Here is a 17,230-nt window from a genome sequence, read left to right on the forward strand (position 1 = left end):
AAATCTGGCTAGAAGGTGTGGCACATTTAAGGAAGAGTATGAGAGCTGTCGAGGCTAGAGCAGGGAGAAAGTGGGAGCCAGCAAAGGGCTGCCCTGCTCTATGTTATTCTCTGTATAATGGGCAGGTTAAGGGAGGTGTAAGTAGACCTGCTGCCTGGATTCTTCTGGCTGCTATTTGGGAAAGGGACTATGGGGGAGCCCAGGAAACCGCTGCAACAAGACTTAGAAAAGGGGCCTGGAAAGATGGCTCAACAGTTAAGAGCACATGCTGTTCTTCCAGAAGACCTGGGTTCAATTCCAGTACCCACATGGTAGCTCACAAAAGTCTAACTCTAGTACTTGGGGATCCAACTCCCTTTTCTGGCTTTTGTGGACCAGCCATACACATAGTATATACACATAACATGAAAGCTAAAAGATTTCTGGGTATATTCAAGTGTAAATCTACTAGAACATGCTAAATTGTGAGCACTGGAGAGACATGACGGTTTGGGATCCACTGCATTTCCCAGTAGGATGTAAATCCATACAACTAGGAATTTTCAGCTAATTTAGTTGCTTCTTTGTCTCCAGTTCATCAGTGTTCAACACCTGATACAATATAGACTGAACAGATGAAGGCCCAGAGATACAGAGGAGCTTGTATGGACTTTCCTGCAACTAACTCCAGGCAACATGGGTTACAAAGAGCCTCTGTAGATGTTCACCTTGGGTGGTGGGTAGGTGAGTTGGAACAGAGCACAATCATTATGCCCTTCCTTTACTGTCTCTTGAGATGATGCCAAGGGAACCAGAGGGCATATGACATCCCTGCCTTGAAGTCATGTCCAGCTTCCAGAGCCTAAGAGTATCAGGTATGGAAAAAGATAACAGTACTTAAAGCTTGTGGTAGGTCTGGAGAGATGGCTCAGAGGTTAAGAGCATTGCCTGCTCTTCCAGAGGTCTTGAGTTCAATTCCCAGCAACCACATGGTGGCTCACAACCATCTGTAATGGGGTCTTCTGGCTTTCAGTCATACACACAGACAGAATATTGTATACATAATAAATAAATAAATAAATAAATAAATAAATAAATAAATAAATAAATTTTCAAAGCTTGTGGTAGTACCTGCTTGTACTTTGAGCACTTGAGGCTGAGAGAAGGGGAATAGGATCACTGGAGTTCAAGGCCAGCTTACAAAATGAATTTAACACTAGCTTGGGTTATATAGCAAGACTTTGCAGGGTGGAGGGGGTACTTACTACCTGTTATAAATAAAGCTAAAACTAACAGACTCTATGAGAAGTATCACTCATCTTTAGCTGGATCAAAGCATTTATTGGGTATGTATTATATGGACCATTTGATTCTGTTACCATGTCTATGGAGTGGGTACAGTTGTTCTTGTATATTAGAACACCAGTCTCAGCAGAGTAAAAGTCTTTGCCCCAGAAGTCAGGAGGCCTGAGACCAGACTTTGATTTATGTCTGGTGGTCTTTGGGGATGTCCCTGGATCTCAGTATCTATCTGTTGAGACAGAAATTGACCTAGATAGGAACCACACATAACACTAAGATTGCTTTTCTTTACTGTTTTAGTTTTTGGAGACAGGGTTTCTCTGTGTAGACCCAGATGTCCTAGAACTCGTTCTGTAAACTCTGACATCAAACTCACAAAGATCCACCTGCCTCTGCTTCCCAAGTGCTGGGATTAAAGGTGGTGTACCACTACCACCCAGCAACACTATGATTTTTGAGAAGTCCGTATGACTTAGCAAATAGGTTACTGCTCCTGGACTTCATGGTGGTGGTGTATGGTTTATCAAGTTGCTTGAGCAGCACACCTCTGGGTGGCCCTTCCCTGAGTCTGGAACCCACATTCCCTGTCATAGGCACCCTGTAGCTCTGCATGGTGAAGGACTGGTGAACCTGGACTGTGCTGTGATGGATGTGGCCCACAAGGACCTCTGAAGTTTCAGTTACTTGGAGGGTGGGGTGCGTTCATTTGTAGCAGAGGAAAGAGAACACAGGGGGGGAAGGGCGTTCTAGAGATTTGTACCCATGCAGAATCCTCCAGATCGGTTGCATTCAGCCGGTAGAATTCCAAACATTTCTGATCAGATAAAGGTGGCTGAAAATACCCAGGACTTGTCTGGACTAGCTCTAGGAGGCGGTGCTGGGGTGAAGAGGTTGAAGCTACAGTGCTTGAATGCGGTCTGACCACTTGGAAGCTTGCCCTGGGTCATAGATGTGCCACTGTCCTCTTTCCTTGAATTCCTCAGGATGGGGAGCAGAGCCATTGGGCTTTGAGTTAGAAGAGGGACAGACTCTTTTGCAGTAGCACATCATCCCAGGGTGTTGCTTTCCCCATCCCCCTGAAAGGACCCAAGTAGTGCTCAGTTTCCTGAGTGAATTACTTTCTTCCTTTTTCCAGTAGCCCTTGTAGAATCCCTGTGATGTTACTGCCTTCACTTTGTTTGTTTGTTTGTTTAGTTTTATTTATGTTTATGAGTGTATTGCCTGCATGTATATCTGTGCACCTTGTGTGTCTGGTGCCCTTGGGGGTCAGAAAAGGATCTTGGAGTTGGATTCCCTGGAACTGGAGTTATAGATTTGCTGTGAGCTACAATGTAGGTGCTAGGAACTGAGTCGTGGTCTTGTGCAAGAGCAACAAGTGTTTTTAACTGTTGTGCCATCTCTGCAGCCCCTCCTTCACTTTATAGGTAGGGAAACACCAGGCAGGGGAATGGACTTACTCAAGCAAATTAGCAATGAAGCTGGGAAAGAAAGCCCACCTTGCCCAGTGTTGTCCTTCCACAACAGCCAGGACTAAGCACCCTCAGGACACACTGGGCATGACTGTGGGGAAGGAGACAGGAGAGGCTGCTTTGGACCCTTATTGTACCAGTGCAGTGCAGAAGATATCTTTTTATTGTTACATTCATTCATTCATTGTGTTATTGTTTCGTTCTTTATTTTGGTTTGTTTTTTGAGACAGGGTTTCTCTATATCCCTAGCTGTCCTGGAACTCACTTTGTAGACTAGGCTGGCCTTGAACTCAGAGAGATCCACCTGTCTCTGCCTCCCAAGTGCTGGGATTAAAGGCGTGCGCCACCACTGCCCGGCTACATTGATCTATTTGGTGGGACACATGTGCCACAGCATTTGTATGGAAGTTGGTTCTCCTTCTACAGTGTAGGTTCTAGGTATCAAACTCGGGTTGTCAGATTTGGGCACACTTTTACCTGGTGAGCCATCTCACTGCCCACAGAAGATGGTTGTTAAATTGTCTGCTTAATTATTTTGAGACAGGGTCTTACTGTGTAGTGTCAGCTAGCCTGGAACTCACTATGTAGACCAGGCTGGTCCCAGCTCAGGGATCACCTGCTTCTGTTTCCCAAGTGCTTGAACTAAAGGTTTATGCTCACAGAAGATGCCTTTTCTAGTACTTTCCCATAAGCTTCCCATCCTTCTACATGAGCCTTTGGAGAATACCGGGTTCCCACCTAGTTACTTGACATCTCAAGGCCTTCTTGTAGTATTGCCAGGAAGGACAATGATGAAGAAGGGAACAGCTGACTTTGTTCTCAGCTCCTTCTCTGACCTAGCACGAGTCTAGGCCCAGAGACCAGAACTCAGGGCAAATGGAGAAGCAAGCAGATGATGGCTTCCTGGAAGATGTGCCCTGTGAAGCCTAAGAAGGGCAGGAGAAAGCTGGGCCAAGAGACTGGCACACCAGATAACCTGAGGCAGAACAGAACATGGCATGTGAGGAGAAAAACAGCCTGTCCCTGGTTGAGGCTGAGGAAAACCCTACTGGCCCTTGCAGCCATGGGACTCAAACTGTGCCTTGACTAGTTGTGAGCACAATAGTTGTACCTAACTTTTCCTCACAGAGTTCACTGTGTGTCATGATAATGCAAATGTTATGATGAATCCTCATAGTAATCTGAATTGTGGTTACTTTTTAATCCCATTTCATGGATAAGGCCTAAAATTTATCTTAGTCTGCTACTTGCCAGACTTGCTGGCTGCCTGCGTACTCCGTGCTCTGACAGCCCAGCTTGATGGGAACGCGGATGGCACTCAGAGAGGAAACTGGCCTGGGCCAAGGGAGGCTGCTTCTGCCCACAGTTACTTTCCTTAGCAGCTGGAACGGCAAAGAGGAGAACAAATCCAAGATGAGCTTTGGATAGTAGAAGCACTTACTCCCTAAAAGAATGGTTTTCCAGTGGGGCTGCCCAAATATAAAGTGCTCTACACAGAAAAGAGTCTGTCGTAACCTCCTTTTGATATAGACCATCTACACAGGACAGACTGTGTGACCATGTGTCCATCCTTCTTAACTGCATCAGAGAGCCCGCAGTGTTAGGATCTCATGGAAAGGTGGACAGAAATGTTAGAATGTCACTCTCGGGCTGGAGCACTGGCTCACTGCTTACTGCACTTGCAGAGGACCAGTGTTCTGTTCTCACCACCCACATCAGGCAGCTCACAGCCACCTGTAATTCCAGCTCCAGGGGTTCTTAGCAGGCACCTGCGTGTGTGCATGCATACATGTGGGCATGCTCACATGCACGTTTGCACATACTTGCACGCATACACACTCTCAGTGCCTTCTGGCCTGGGACATTGGGAGAATGGAGAGCTGTTATCTTCTACTTGAGAGCAGATAGGAAGTCACCATGCTTGAAATGAGAGAGGGCTGAAGTGAGAAGAGGCCTCACAGGGCATGCTGCACTGCCCAGAGCAGTGAATTGCTGGGCTCTGGAACCAGGCTGCTTAGTATTCAGCTTTACCTCAGATGTGTGATATGACCTTGGAGAGACTGTGCTTCTTTAGTCCTGTGTTCTCAGTAAACATATGTGTCCTTGTCTGTGACATGAAGAATAAGAATAGCACGTATTCTTCGGGATTTTGTTTGGTTCTGTTGTTGTTTTTAAGAGTGTCATGTAGGGGCTGGAGAGATGGCTCAGCGGTTAAGAACATTGCCTGCTCTTCTAAAGGTCCTGAGTTCAATTCCCAGCAACCACATGGTGGCTCACAACCATCTGTAATGAGGTCTGGTGCCCTCTTCTGGCCTTCAGGCATACACGCAGAAAGAATATTGTATACATAATAAATAAATAAATAAATCCACAAATAAATATTAAAAAAAAAAAAAAGAGTGTCATGTAGTCCTGGCTGGTCTGGAGCTCATTATGTAGACCATTCTGTCCTCAAGCTCGTGGCAGTCCTGGCTCAGTCTCCTTTGAAGGCAGGGATTACAACACACCCTGCCCTCCTTTTGGCTGTCGTGAGGACTAGGTGATTTCTTACACACAAGGCAGTGGCCTACTGAATATTGGGTTGTCATGTCACCCGCCCTGTGGGAGCAGGTGGTTGCAAACTCCACTGTGTAGGTAGGTCTGCCCCAGAGAGTGTCTGTGATGTTCTCCTGGTGCCCAGCTGAGTGGCCTGTTTCAAAGCTGGGCAGATGGAAGACCTTGCTTGCTAGGCCGGATACTTCTTGATTCCCCAGCGAGGTGTTATCTCCTCCCTGCACAGTCGCTTCCTGTTCTGAGAAATGAGCACATCTGTCAGACTCTGCTTCTTAGAACTAATGTTGGGGGAAGGGGAAGGAGAGGCTGAGAGATGACCAGCTGAGTTAGAAGATGTGAAAATGTCCCCCAAAGAGTCCGTGAAGCTTATGTGGCCTAGACCCTCAGTCAGGAAACCCTCTGTAGATCACCTTGCTTCAGTGAGCATATGCACCCCTTAATCTCAACACTGCCCAGCACAGCAGAGCTTGCTGCCTCTGCTCCCACCCCACACCCACTGGTCCAGTCCAGAATGCCTACTCTCTCATCACGCAGAACAACAGCTCCCCCAGGAAAGCCACAAGCCTCACTCTTTCCGAGCTGCTGCCTGCACTCCTGCCAAAAGAGAGATAAGGCCTCTGTGTGCCCCCCACCCCCGCCTGATGTCTCCCAGGGATCTCCTAACAAGGCCTTGTTTGTCTGCTCAGCTAGCATTTATCAGCTGCTCTCTGGGAGAAACTGAGGCGAGGAGCAGAAGGTGACTCTGCGTGTGACTCACAACCTGTCCATACAGGGCCAGGCCAAGGCCAGGGACAGGCAGGCTGCCACTGATTCTGGTCCAGTGTCACTGCTAAGAGCCCCTTCCTCTTCTCCACCCACATCTTTCCTGAAATAACTGAACAGGAAGGAAGCAGTGGGCACAGGCCTGGTGGCTTTCCAGTCCCCCAGGAGGAAGGAAGCACCGTCTGGCACAGGAGCTTGCCTGTTCCTCCCTGAAGCTTAGGATAGAAGGGTTTCACTTGCCCTGGTTTTCTTCGCATCCTTCCCTGGGATGGTTCTCAGTGGGCTGGGTGGGACTCATTCATTTGGCCAGTGGCTTTAGACCACCTTACTCTTTTTGAAGGACCCAGAGCCTGGCCCTGGCCTAGAAATGTGGGCTTTGCTGCCTGACACAATGGGCTTAAACTGACTTTGGCAAGGTCTCTTAATGGCTCTGAGCCACAACTTACTTGAGCTCAGACTGCAGACCTCCTTCCTTCACAGAGGTACACAGGCATGACCCACTATCAGATCAGGGGAAGGTTTGTTCTTTGGAAATTGAGCAGAAGAGCCCAGCCTAACTGTTACTACAGATCTGTAGGCCTCGGGCAGGCAACAGTGGTACCCGGTGACAGTATGAGGAGACTGCTGATGAGGAGACCTGTAGAAAGGACAAATCAGAGCACTCCACAAGGTAGCTGTGGAGAGGTCAGGCTTTCTTGGGGTAGATAGATATAGCAGACTCTGAGATGGCAAGATGGGACACCAGAATGAATAAGAATCCCAAATCCATTAGTGCTTAGATAGGGATCTTGAGTGACCTAGAGCCTCCACATTAACATTTGTAAAACAGGGTTATTAAGAAATGCCATAACAGTTTGAACTGGCCAAGGAAGTAGACAGTCAGAGTCAACAGTCTGGGGTGGTTGGGCGTGCACTGTCCCAGGTATGTAGCAGAAACTCTCAGACTCTGAATCTGGGTGGATAAAGAGCTCTTGTCTGCTCAACGCCATTGTGCAGAGAGTAATGTTTTGGGAAGCTACCTGATGTACAAGCTTTTTAATGTTATAAAATAGAGCTAAAATTAAATGTCACTTTTTTAGAGATGATTAATGGACAGCCTAGTCAAATTCAAAGCTTTTTGATGTATCAATCATTATAAATGGAACTATTCCATCAATAGGCAAAGTGTAACCAGAATCTGTCTAGATGGATAGTTTGTAATTTCTGCACGGTACTCTGTTTAGTAAATATGTCACTGTATACACCAGGAGTCTTGCTCTAATAAAGGAACGTAAAGATTAAGAGGAGAAGAAGAAGAAAAGAAAAGAAATGCCATGAACATTGAACAGAAGTATCATTCATTCATCTACAGAAGGGTCCTTCATAGTACCTACTACATTCCAAATGCAGTGCCAGGCTCTAGAGATAACAGGTGAGAAACAGGTGGGGAAGACAGGACAATGAATCATCTTTCAAGTGAATGGGAGCATAAATGGATTAGGAAATACAGTCTACTGGAGGCAAAGTGCTTTAGCTCAGCCTGGCACATATCCAAAAAAGAGCCAGAACTGTTGGTACAGGTCTATAATTCCAGCTATGTGGAAGGCTGGGGTAGGGATTTCTCAAGCTCCTGGCCAGCCTGTGCTATAGATAAAGTTCAAGGCTACCTGGACAACATCTTGAGACCCCATCTCTAAAACAGAAAATGAAAAGAGGGCTGGGCATATACAGATCAGTGATAAGGCACTTGGTTTAACAAATGAAGACTTAGTGACCAGAGAGGTAGGGTAACTTGTTTATAATCACACTTGGGGAAGAAGCATAGATACAGGTGAGAGAGAAGTAAGGGAAGACAGGTCCCATTTGGGTGAGGACTGTACTTGGCCTTTCTGAGCCCCTTCCCTTCAGAAGTCACGTCACCTTGACTTCTTGCTGTTGATTGTGGAGGGAAATTGACTCATTCAGTTAGCCACCTCTGGGCAGAGATTTGTCTAAAGTAGGTCTACACCTGATTTGGTGAGCTAGGTTTCAGGTCTAACTTAGGCTTGGTCCTGCTTGCATTGAGCCCCAAGACTGTAGGGAAAATAAGGGAGACCAGCACATAGGGACTTCCCTTCTTCTCCATCCTTCTTCATCCTCCATCACGGTCTTTGTACCTTTAGAACTTCTGATGGAATGTGATTTTTTTTTTATTGGTGTTAGGCATAGATCCAAGATATGAAATATGCCTGGCAAGTACTCTGCCATTGAGCAACACCCAAGGCCCTGGGAGCATGCACTTTTTTTACCCCTAAGGTATTTTAATCCTTCCATGACTGCCACTGGCTCATCATAGAGACTTCCTTGACATAAATCTCACTTCCTCAGGCTTTCCTAAAGACTATACCCATACCAGGTACTCTTCACTTCCTATCTTCAAAGCTCCATCATCTATGGAATTGTCTTACTATTTTTTATGATACTTCTCTCCTTGGGTGTTTTTCTTTCTTTTTTGTTACTTTTTAATATTATTTTATGTGTATGGGTGTTTTCCTTGACTGTAAGTTTCTGCATCACATGCATGTAGTACCAACAGAGACCAGGAGGGAACATCAGATCCCCTGGAACTAGAGTTACCTTACTTAGATATATGGTTGTGAACTACCATGTGGCTGCTAGGAATCACACCCAGGTCCTCTGGAAGAACTACCAGTGATCTTAACCCCTAAGCCTTCTCTCCAGCCCCTCCTACTCCCACTCCTCCAGATCCTTTTCTTTCAAACTTTCCTTAGATATTTTTGTGCTGCCTATGAAATTGAAGTGTCATAGTGAAACAATGTTTTATGCACTGTAGATAGCCACAAACAATTGGAGTATCTAAGGATTTTTCACAGTACCTCTTTGGAAGTAATCTCACTACTGCTAAAAATGTACTAGAACACAAAACATTTCCTGGGCTGGAGGTGTGGTGCATACCTTTAATCCCAGCACTTGGGAGGCAGAGGCAGGTGGCCGATTTTTGTGAGTTCGAGGCCAAACAGGTCTACAGAGCTAGTTACAGGACAGCCAGCACTACACAGAGAAACTCTGTCTAGAAAAACAAACAAACAAATAAATAAATAAAGGAGGGGGGGGGGAGAGAGAGAGAGAGAGAGAGAGAGAGAGAGAGAGAGAGAGAGAGAGAGAGAGAGAGAGAGAGAGAGATTTCTTGGAAGCCCTGTTCACTGCCTATCTCCAGGACTAGACTTAAAGAATGGTATATGATGCTTCGTGAACATTAGTGATGCAGTTGAAAACTCAGACCCTAGAGCGGAGAAGAGATGTTCATTGTAGAATTAGAGAGGTGAGCAGGGAAGAGGGGATTCCAAAGTAGAGTCTCATGGGCGGGTTGAGGAAGAAGGGTGTGAGGAGGAGTGAAGGCTGTAACATGTGAAGAAGGCCCTCATGTGCATGGCCGTGACTACTGGAAGCCCTGTAGTGTTGGAGGGAAACATCTTTAAAGGGGTCCTAGACTGGACTTCTTCTGGGACGATAGTTGGGAGAACTGGAGTCTTAGTTTAGACTCTGCTTCAATTCAGACACATTGTGGGTTGACCCTCCAACCTTACTCAGCTTGGGATGGAATTCATGACTGTTGTGGAGGTCGCTAGCCATTGTGTCCCCGGCTACCCTAAAGCTCCAAAGTGCATCTCCAAGGCAGCAGTGAATTCTCTGTCACTTAGCTGTAGCCCAGGCTGAGAGTTTCACAGACTCTCAGGCCTGGGTTTCCTGGGAGCATCTATGACTTCAGTCTACTACCTACTACGTAGTAAAATCAGTGGAATCTGAGGAACAGCGAGGGCTTATCTCTGCTTTTCCAGACCTGGGCGCTCAGCAGTCCTGTTTATTTACCCAAAGCAGCCGCCCGCTGAGAAAATGGCTGTTTGTTTCCAAGTATGTCGTGTGAACCATGGACTAAATATACCCACACCACAGCTTCTCCAGCCCCCGCCCTCTCGGGAACAGCACGCCCCATTCTGCTCAGCTCTCTGCAAAAGCCATTGCCAGGATCCACACCCTTGAAAGCCCTGCTCCCCCACCTCGGGAGAAGGAGCTCTGAGCAAGAGCACCCTGGCCAAGAATGCATCTTAGGAACAGAGACAGGAGTGGTCAGTGCCTTATTCTCTGTGTCCCCTCCACCCTGGAATGACTGACTGTTCCTGGACAGTGAACGCTTTGTGCCCTTGTGGGGACAGGGCCTGTTTACTCCAGCCCAGCCCCAGAGCCAAAAATTTCCTGTGGCTGCAGCCTTCTACTTCAGTAAAGTTCCAGTGTGGAAGACTCTCTATTTTGGTGATCATTTCAGTGTCCCTGGTTCCTTGTGGGACATTTGTCCCCTTGAGATAACTGAGACTTTTCTAGCCGTGGCCTTTTTTTCCTGTCCTTCCCACAGCCCTGGACTCTCATCTTTATGTTGCCTTACCTGAGCCTTCTTAACTGATTGGCCTCAAACTCCTCCCATCTCCCCCATACTGGGGTTATAATATGCACCATTCCAATTTTATGCAGGGTTCCAAGGGCCCAAGACATCATGCAATGCTAGCCTGACATTCTGCCAACTATGCTACATCCTCAGAGTTTTCTTCTTTGCCAAGATGCACAGAGACTGGCCAGGATGGATAAGACAGGAAGGCACAGCCAGTCACTGCTTTCTTGCCGGTTCCTGGGTTCCCCTCAGCTCCACTGTCACAGTTCCTTTACCCCCAAACCCTTATGGCACTGCAATATGACAGGTTTCCCTTTACCAACAGATGGAAGCTGGAACAGCAGTCACTCTGATTTGCTAAAGATGGATCTCAGGGCCTCATGTGTGCCATATGCTCTACAGAACCCAACAGCCAGTGTCCTACTCCTGTGAAGTCAGGCAGTCCCTGCAGTCTGATGACTCTTCTGCCTGTTAGTTAATGTTAAATTCCATGCCCTAAGGCTCAGGCATCTTATCTAGCTAGGAAATGAGATTCTCACTTACCTCTGAGAGCCCTAAGAGAGGATGGAACAATACCTGAGACTTAGACGTGCAGTATGTCTCTTCTCCCTGTGTGGAGTCATGTGTTGCTTAACATCGCAGGGATAAACTCAGAAATGTGTCATTAGGCCACTTCATTGCGTGACTGTCAGAATGTACTTACAAACCAGGAAGGCAATGTAAGAGAACATGATGCAATGCAGAGAAGTGTCAAAAACAGAAGGGGTTGGAGGTCGCTACCAGCCTAACTTGCCCATCCTTGTGTAGTGAGCTTTTTCTTGTAAGTAGCAGAATGCTCAGTTATTACCACTATCAAGTATGCTACACATGACATAGAACTGTGTATTCCGGGGTTTTTTGTTTGTTTGTTTTGGGGGGAGTTGTTTGTTTTTTTTTTTTTTTTTTTTTTTTTGGTTTTTCGAGGCAGGCTGGCCTCGAACTCACAGAGATCCGCCTGCCTCTGCCTCCCGAGTGCTGGGATTAAAAGCGTGCGCCACCGCCGCCCGGCGAGTTGTTTGTTTTTGAGACAGTGTTTTGCTAAGTGGATCAGGCTGGCCTCAAACTTATAGAAATTCACCTGCCTAGCCAGGCGGTGGTGGCACACGCCTTTAATCCCACACTTGGGAGACAGAGGCAGGCAGATCTCTGTGGGTTTGAGGCCAGCCTGGTCTACAAGAGATAGTTCCAGGACAGGATCCAAAGCCACAGAGAAACTCTGTCTTTAAAAACAAAAAACAAAACAAAAAGAAAAGAAATTCACCTGCCTCTGTGTCCTGAGTACTGGGATTAAAGGCCTGTGCCCAACTGTGCCTCATTGCTGCACTGTCATGTGACTGGCAGCCAGCTAGGCTTGTTTTCCCCAACATCACAAACACATAAGGGAAACATCTCATTAAAAGAGCTAAAACCTTACAGGCTCTGTCTTAATGTTACAGGTCTGTGTGTACATGCACATGTGTTTGTGTATGTATTTGAAATATTGTTATGTAACACAGGACAGTTTATAGAGCATCAGGTCTGTGCCAGACCCTATTCTGAGCACAAGACAGGATCTCATCCCTTGACTAAACAGATCTAGTACAGAAGGCAAATCACAGCAAAACAGTAGTGTACCATGTGGTCCTGAGAAGCTGAGGAGGTGGGGGTGGCCACTCAACCTCAGTGTTCCCTTACTCAAGAAACTGAGGCAGGAGAATTGAGAATGGCCAGCTCCTGTGGACAAGGAGAGGAGAGAAGAAAGAGAGTGTGCTGAGAAGAAGACGTACAAGTTTGAGGTGGACACTGCTCCAGACTGTGGTCAGGGGAGTCTGCAAAGAGTAGGGAAAAAAGAAACTCATTGAACTATAGCTGTGGGAAGGAAAACAGACTGCTCTGGTGTGAGGAAACCTTGGGAAAATGGGGAGTTGATGCATTGTGGTCAGAAAGGACTTTCCCATCTGTCTGCTGCTTCCGGTTCTTTTCCCTAAGTGGATCGGGAGCTTTGCCATGAGGGCTCATGGCTCACTGCTGCTTCTCCAACTGCATTATAATATTGATCTTTTCAGGTCAGTCTGCTCAGAGCTTGTGCCATTCTGCTGCTAGGTACCAGGGATGCAAAGATGCTCTGCTAAGGACAGGGGAAGCTACTAGAGTGAAGGACTGCATGCAGTGTACAGTCAGCTGGGCAGTGTTTTTAAGCAGTCTTCTCCACAAAGCATGGCCTGGGGTGGTGTGATGAGGGATATCAGATAAGAAGTGGATCAGGCTGCATCCCGAGTTAGCACACTTGGGAGATGGGGCACAGAGCCTCCTGGAGATGGAAGTCCTACGTGGAGCCTCTATTTAGCCAGTTGGAACCAGATGGAGACATAGCTCCATAGAGGCAAAACTGCACGGGCTCTAAAGTCAACATTCAATTCTGTCATTCCACAGAACACAGTGTACACTGATTTCTAGGGGCCACACACCAAGTTTGGATTCTGGTTCTATCAGTGTCCAAGTAGGGGTGGCCTGAATTGAGTTCCTTGCCTTCCAGAATCCCAGCTGCCTGGTCTGTATGTGAGGAAGAGACAGTCTTTTGCAGCCTGCTGGGTGTAAGGCTATGGACCTCCTTGTGCTGGCTGGCCCACTGAGTTATGTTCTCCTCTGATGACTAAGCTTCATGACAGAGCTGTTGCTTACCTCCTTCTGGGGCCTGTACTGACAGCCCTTGGATGGAGACAGGACTGGCCTCCCATATTATTAATTGAATGATTGGTTGAGTGATTGGTTTTGTTTGTTGCTTCTTGAAGCAAAATGTGTGTTCCCTGTACCTGTGTTCTCAGCAGTAAGTTAGGTTGGACTTTCCCAGCTGGGACTCAGAAAGGCAGCCTTTAACCTTTCTCTGAGCATGGTGGGCACTCGTGCTATCTATGGCTTTCAACTCACTAAGGCCATTGCTTGCAGGTGACCCTTTCTCCTGCCCCATTCTGTTCAAGGATTCACACAGTGTCTACCTTTCCCTCCCTGTCCCTACAGGACACTTTTGTGGAACTCTACGGGAACAACGCAGCAGCTGAGAGCCGGAAAGGCCAGGAGCGCTTCAACCGCTGGTTCCTGACGGGCATGACTGTGGCTGGTGTGGTTCTACTGGGCTCGCTCTTCAGTCGGAAGTGACCAGACACTGACCACCCACACACCTCTCGCCTCCCACCCTGCCCCTACCACAACTCTCTTTTCAGCCACCATTGCTACCAGGAGAACCACTACATGCAACTCACGCCCCTCCCCCATCACAGGGTTGGGCCTAGACGGAGTCCCCTTGCAGTTAGCTTTCTAGAACCTACCACGCTTCTGTGAGAGCCACCTTCCCCCCACATCTCAATTCACTTGGCCTCAAAATTCACAAGATTTTCCCCCAAATCAGTCCCTTGGGAGGCTGGAAGGAGAGGGAGGGGGTGCGCTAGAGGGCGGAGAGGGCCTGCCGGGTTGGCAAGACCCTTATTACTCCTGAGCCTCCTAGGAATGCTTTCTTGGCAGGGAACTGGGAAGCTTTCTAACCCTTTTCCCCAGAAAGAGACTAGATTGCCTTGTTTTTGATGTGTGTGGCCTCAGAATTGATCATTTCCCATCCCACTGTGTCCCTGTCCCCTTCTTCCTATCTCTACCCCCAAGAGCCATTTAGAGGCCCCTTTTGACTATTAGAAATTCAGGCTGCTTGGGATAAAGGGGGCAAGTACCAGAACCTCCTCCCCGCCTGTGGCCTGGCCAAAGCCCCACTCCTGGTCTGAATGTTCTCCTGAGGGCTCTGGCTAAAGGCCAGCCCAACCCAGGAGGAGGAGCTTAGCTGCAGAAAGTCCTCCATCCTAGAGCTAGAGTGGCTCTGGCAGCTTAGCACCACCCTAGACCTTCACCACCCTCCCCTGGCTCCCGTGACCATGACTGAGGGACCAACTGGGCCCAAGATAGGTGCCCCAGAGCTGTTAATGACTTCAGCTGCCTCACTTCCTGCAAGGTCAGCCTGTGGCATCTTTGCCTTGGGTGCTGGCCACAGGGTCCAGGGACACTGGCCTCAACCCAGAAGTGAAGGGGAGCTATGGGAGCAGCTGTGGGAGCCCCGGGGCCTTCCCTACCTCAGGCAGGAAGGGCAGGAAGGAGAGCCTGATGGCACAGGTGAGGAGGGCTGCAAGGGCTTGTCCTACCCAGTCTTTGTGCCCTGCGCCCACCCGGCTTGGGCAGCAGGGCTGCCAAGGTCAGAGTGGCTTGGCCAGGAGCCCTTCAGGCCTCTCTCCTCTGCTCCACCCTTGGCCTGTCTCATCCCTGGGGGTCCCAGCTCAGCTCTGGCTACCCTGGGCTCTCTGCTGTACATATTCAAGACTAGTTTTTATTCCTTGTGGAGATGATATACTATTTTTGTTAAGCGTGTCTGTATTTATGTGTGAGGAGCTACTGGCTTGCTGTGCGCGTGCACGTGGAGAGCTGGTGCCCAGAGACTGACAGCCTGATGCTCCCTCCCTGCCCTTGCCTGGGGAAGCCCATTGGGGGTCCTGGCTTCTGAGGGGCACCTGTCCCTCCCCTCCCCTCCCCCTACACTTGTTCCAGCTCTTTGAAATAGTTTGTGTGAAGGTGAAAGTGCAGTTCAGTAATAAACGGTGTCGACTCTGTGAACCACAGTCTTGCTCTGTGCCTCTTGGGTAAGGGAAAAGCTGTTGGCTTCTGGCTCTGCTGCCCTAGGGATGGGGTAGCTTACCAAGTTCCTTCTGTCCCAAATTTCTTTCTGTTCTTCCCATTTCTGTACATAACAAGAATAGGAGTGTTAACTGCTCAACTGCTGGTCCTGTATGTGAACAGAACAAAGTCCTCCCTGTCAGGAACTGAGGTTCCAGTGAGCCTGACAGTCACCTAGTCACTGGACAAGTGTTTAATGAGCCGTGCTGCAGTACAAACCTGCCTTTTTGAAGCTTGCACACTAGTAGAGAAGATGGAAGTGTAGTGTTGGTGGCTTAGGGCGCCCACTATCTTTCGGCAAGACAATGAATGACTTGAGAATAAATAAAGTAACTGGATTAGAGGTGACGTTATTAAGGTAGGTCTTAGAGTTTCACATGAATTAGAGATAGCTCTAGAGAAAAGATGACATATGGAGCTAAAGAGGTGTTTTGGGTGGGGTTTTTTTTGTTGTTGTTTTGTTTTGTTTTATTTTTTGTTTTTCGAGACAGGGTTTCTCTGTTGCTTTGGAGTCTGTCCTGGAACTAGCTCTTGTAGACCAGGCTGGCCTTTAGATCCTAGCACCACGTAGAGCATTCCCCAAATACCTGGAATTCTAGCTCCAAGAGATGTGACACCCTCTCCATCCTCTGCTTTTGTAAAAGCATGTGCACCCTCACACTTGTGGACATATATTAGACACACAATTTTTTTGTTGTTGTTGTGGTTTTTCAAGACAGAGTTTCTCTATGTAGTCCTGGCAGCTGTCCTGGAACTTGCTCTTGTAGACCAGGCTGACCTTGAACTCACAGAGATCCACCTGTTTCTGCCTTCCTTGTGCTGGAATTAAAGGTGTGTGCCACCACTGTGTGAACCCACCCTGCAGAATTTTTTTAAAGGTGACACAGAAACCAGGCATAGTGACATACTTCTTTAATCCCAGTACTCAGGAGGCAGAGGCAGGTTGTTGATCTCTGTAAATTTGAGGCCAGCCTGGTTTACATATCAAGTTCCAGGACAGCCAGAGCTATGTAGAGAGACCTTGTCTCAAAGACAGAAGTGACGAGTTTGAGGGTTAGTAAAACATGAATAGCAAACTCTGGGCTCTGTGTGGTGGCATGTAGCTCTGTAGCTTTGATTCCAACACTTAGGGGGAAGAGGCAGGTTAATTTGAGTTTAAGGCCAGTCTGGTCGGCATAGAGTTCCAGACTGTTGTGGACTACATAGTGAGACCTGTCTCAAAAGACAAACCTTGATCAGAGTCCCTATAACTCAAGAGGCTAATGGGACACATGGGTTTCTAGGGCAGCCAAGGCTTGAAGGATGAGACAGAGTAACTAAGGCGGGAACTCGAGCCCCTCTTTGGACTGAAGGAAAGCTAGTGTGTGTCTAGCACTGAATAGCCTTGTGCTTAGAAGCCAGATTGACAGGAGGTAAGGGACATGGATTTGGCCCTGGTCAGGAAGCCTATGATCCTTAGATCTCTGGAAATATCTCTAGCTGATATGAGAACATTCTAGAAGGGAGTTGGGAGAAGGCGCAGAGACCAGTAAGAAGCCATTGATTGATTATAACTGAGTTTAGGGATCGTGTGACCTGGTGACATTGCACACTGCTCCTGAAATCCATATGACAGCCTTCTCAGAGAAATGGGTATATGGTACAACCCCTCACACCATTGGTCAAGCTTGAATGGGGTGACCCCTCCATAGGCAGCCACCCTGCTTTCAAGTTCATGTCGCTGTGGCTGGAGGTGGGAAGGAACCCCATACTGGATGGTTTTCTGAGAAGGCCACATGATGGGACCTGAAAGTCATCCCCGAACCATGGGGCTCTTACTCAGTGCCAGTGACATCTGACTCCTGCAGGACAGCTTTGTCCACTATCCTCCCACCTTGCTCTGCTCACTAGAGGACTTCTGCACTCCCATCACTTGGGTATAGAGCTCCCACCAAAGCCTCCTGCCCCCACCCCCTTCTTCCTCTGGCAGCTGCAGGCCTGTCAGTACCATCATTGGCTGCCTACCCCTCCCCCCATG

At 48.0% G+C, this 17,230-nt stretch overlaps 1 protein-coding gene across 3 annotated transcripts in view; it reads left to right on the top strand.

Annotated features, from left to right (window-relative positions):
• Nucleotides 1–15,145, top strand: part of Bcl2l1 (BCL2 like 1) — a 54,833-nt gene extending 39,688 nt beyond the window's left edge. For all 3 annotated transcript variants that reach the window (XM_057781719.1, XM_057781720.1, XM_057781718.1), the window contains exon 3: nt 13,525–15,145. In XM_057781719.1, coding sequence (XP_057637702.1) covers nt 13,525–13,662 — 138 coding nt within the window. In that variant the 3' untranslated portion in view covers nt 13,663–15,145. The remainder of the gene's footprint in view (nt 1–13,524) is intronic.
• The last annotated feature ends 2,085 nt before the right edge of the window (nt 15,146–17,230 follow it).

Source organism: Chionomys nivalis, chromosome 9 (genome assembly GCF_950005125.1).
Source record: "Chionomys nivalis chromosome 9, mChiNiv1.1, whole genome shotgun sequence".
In the NCBI taxonomy this organism is placed as follows: domain Eukaryota; kingdom Metazoa; phylum Chordata; class Mammalia; order Rodentia; family Cricetidae; genus Chionomys; species Chionomys nivalis.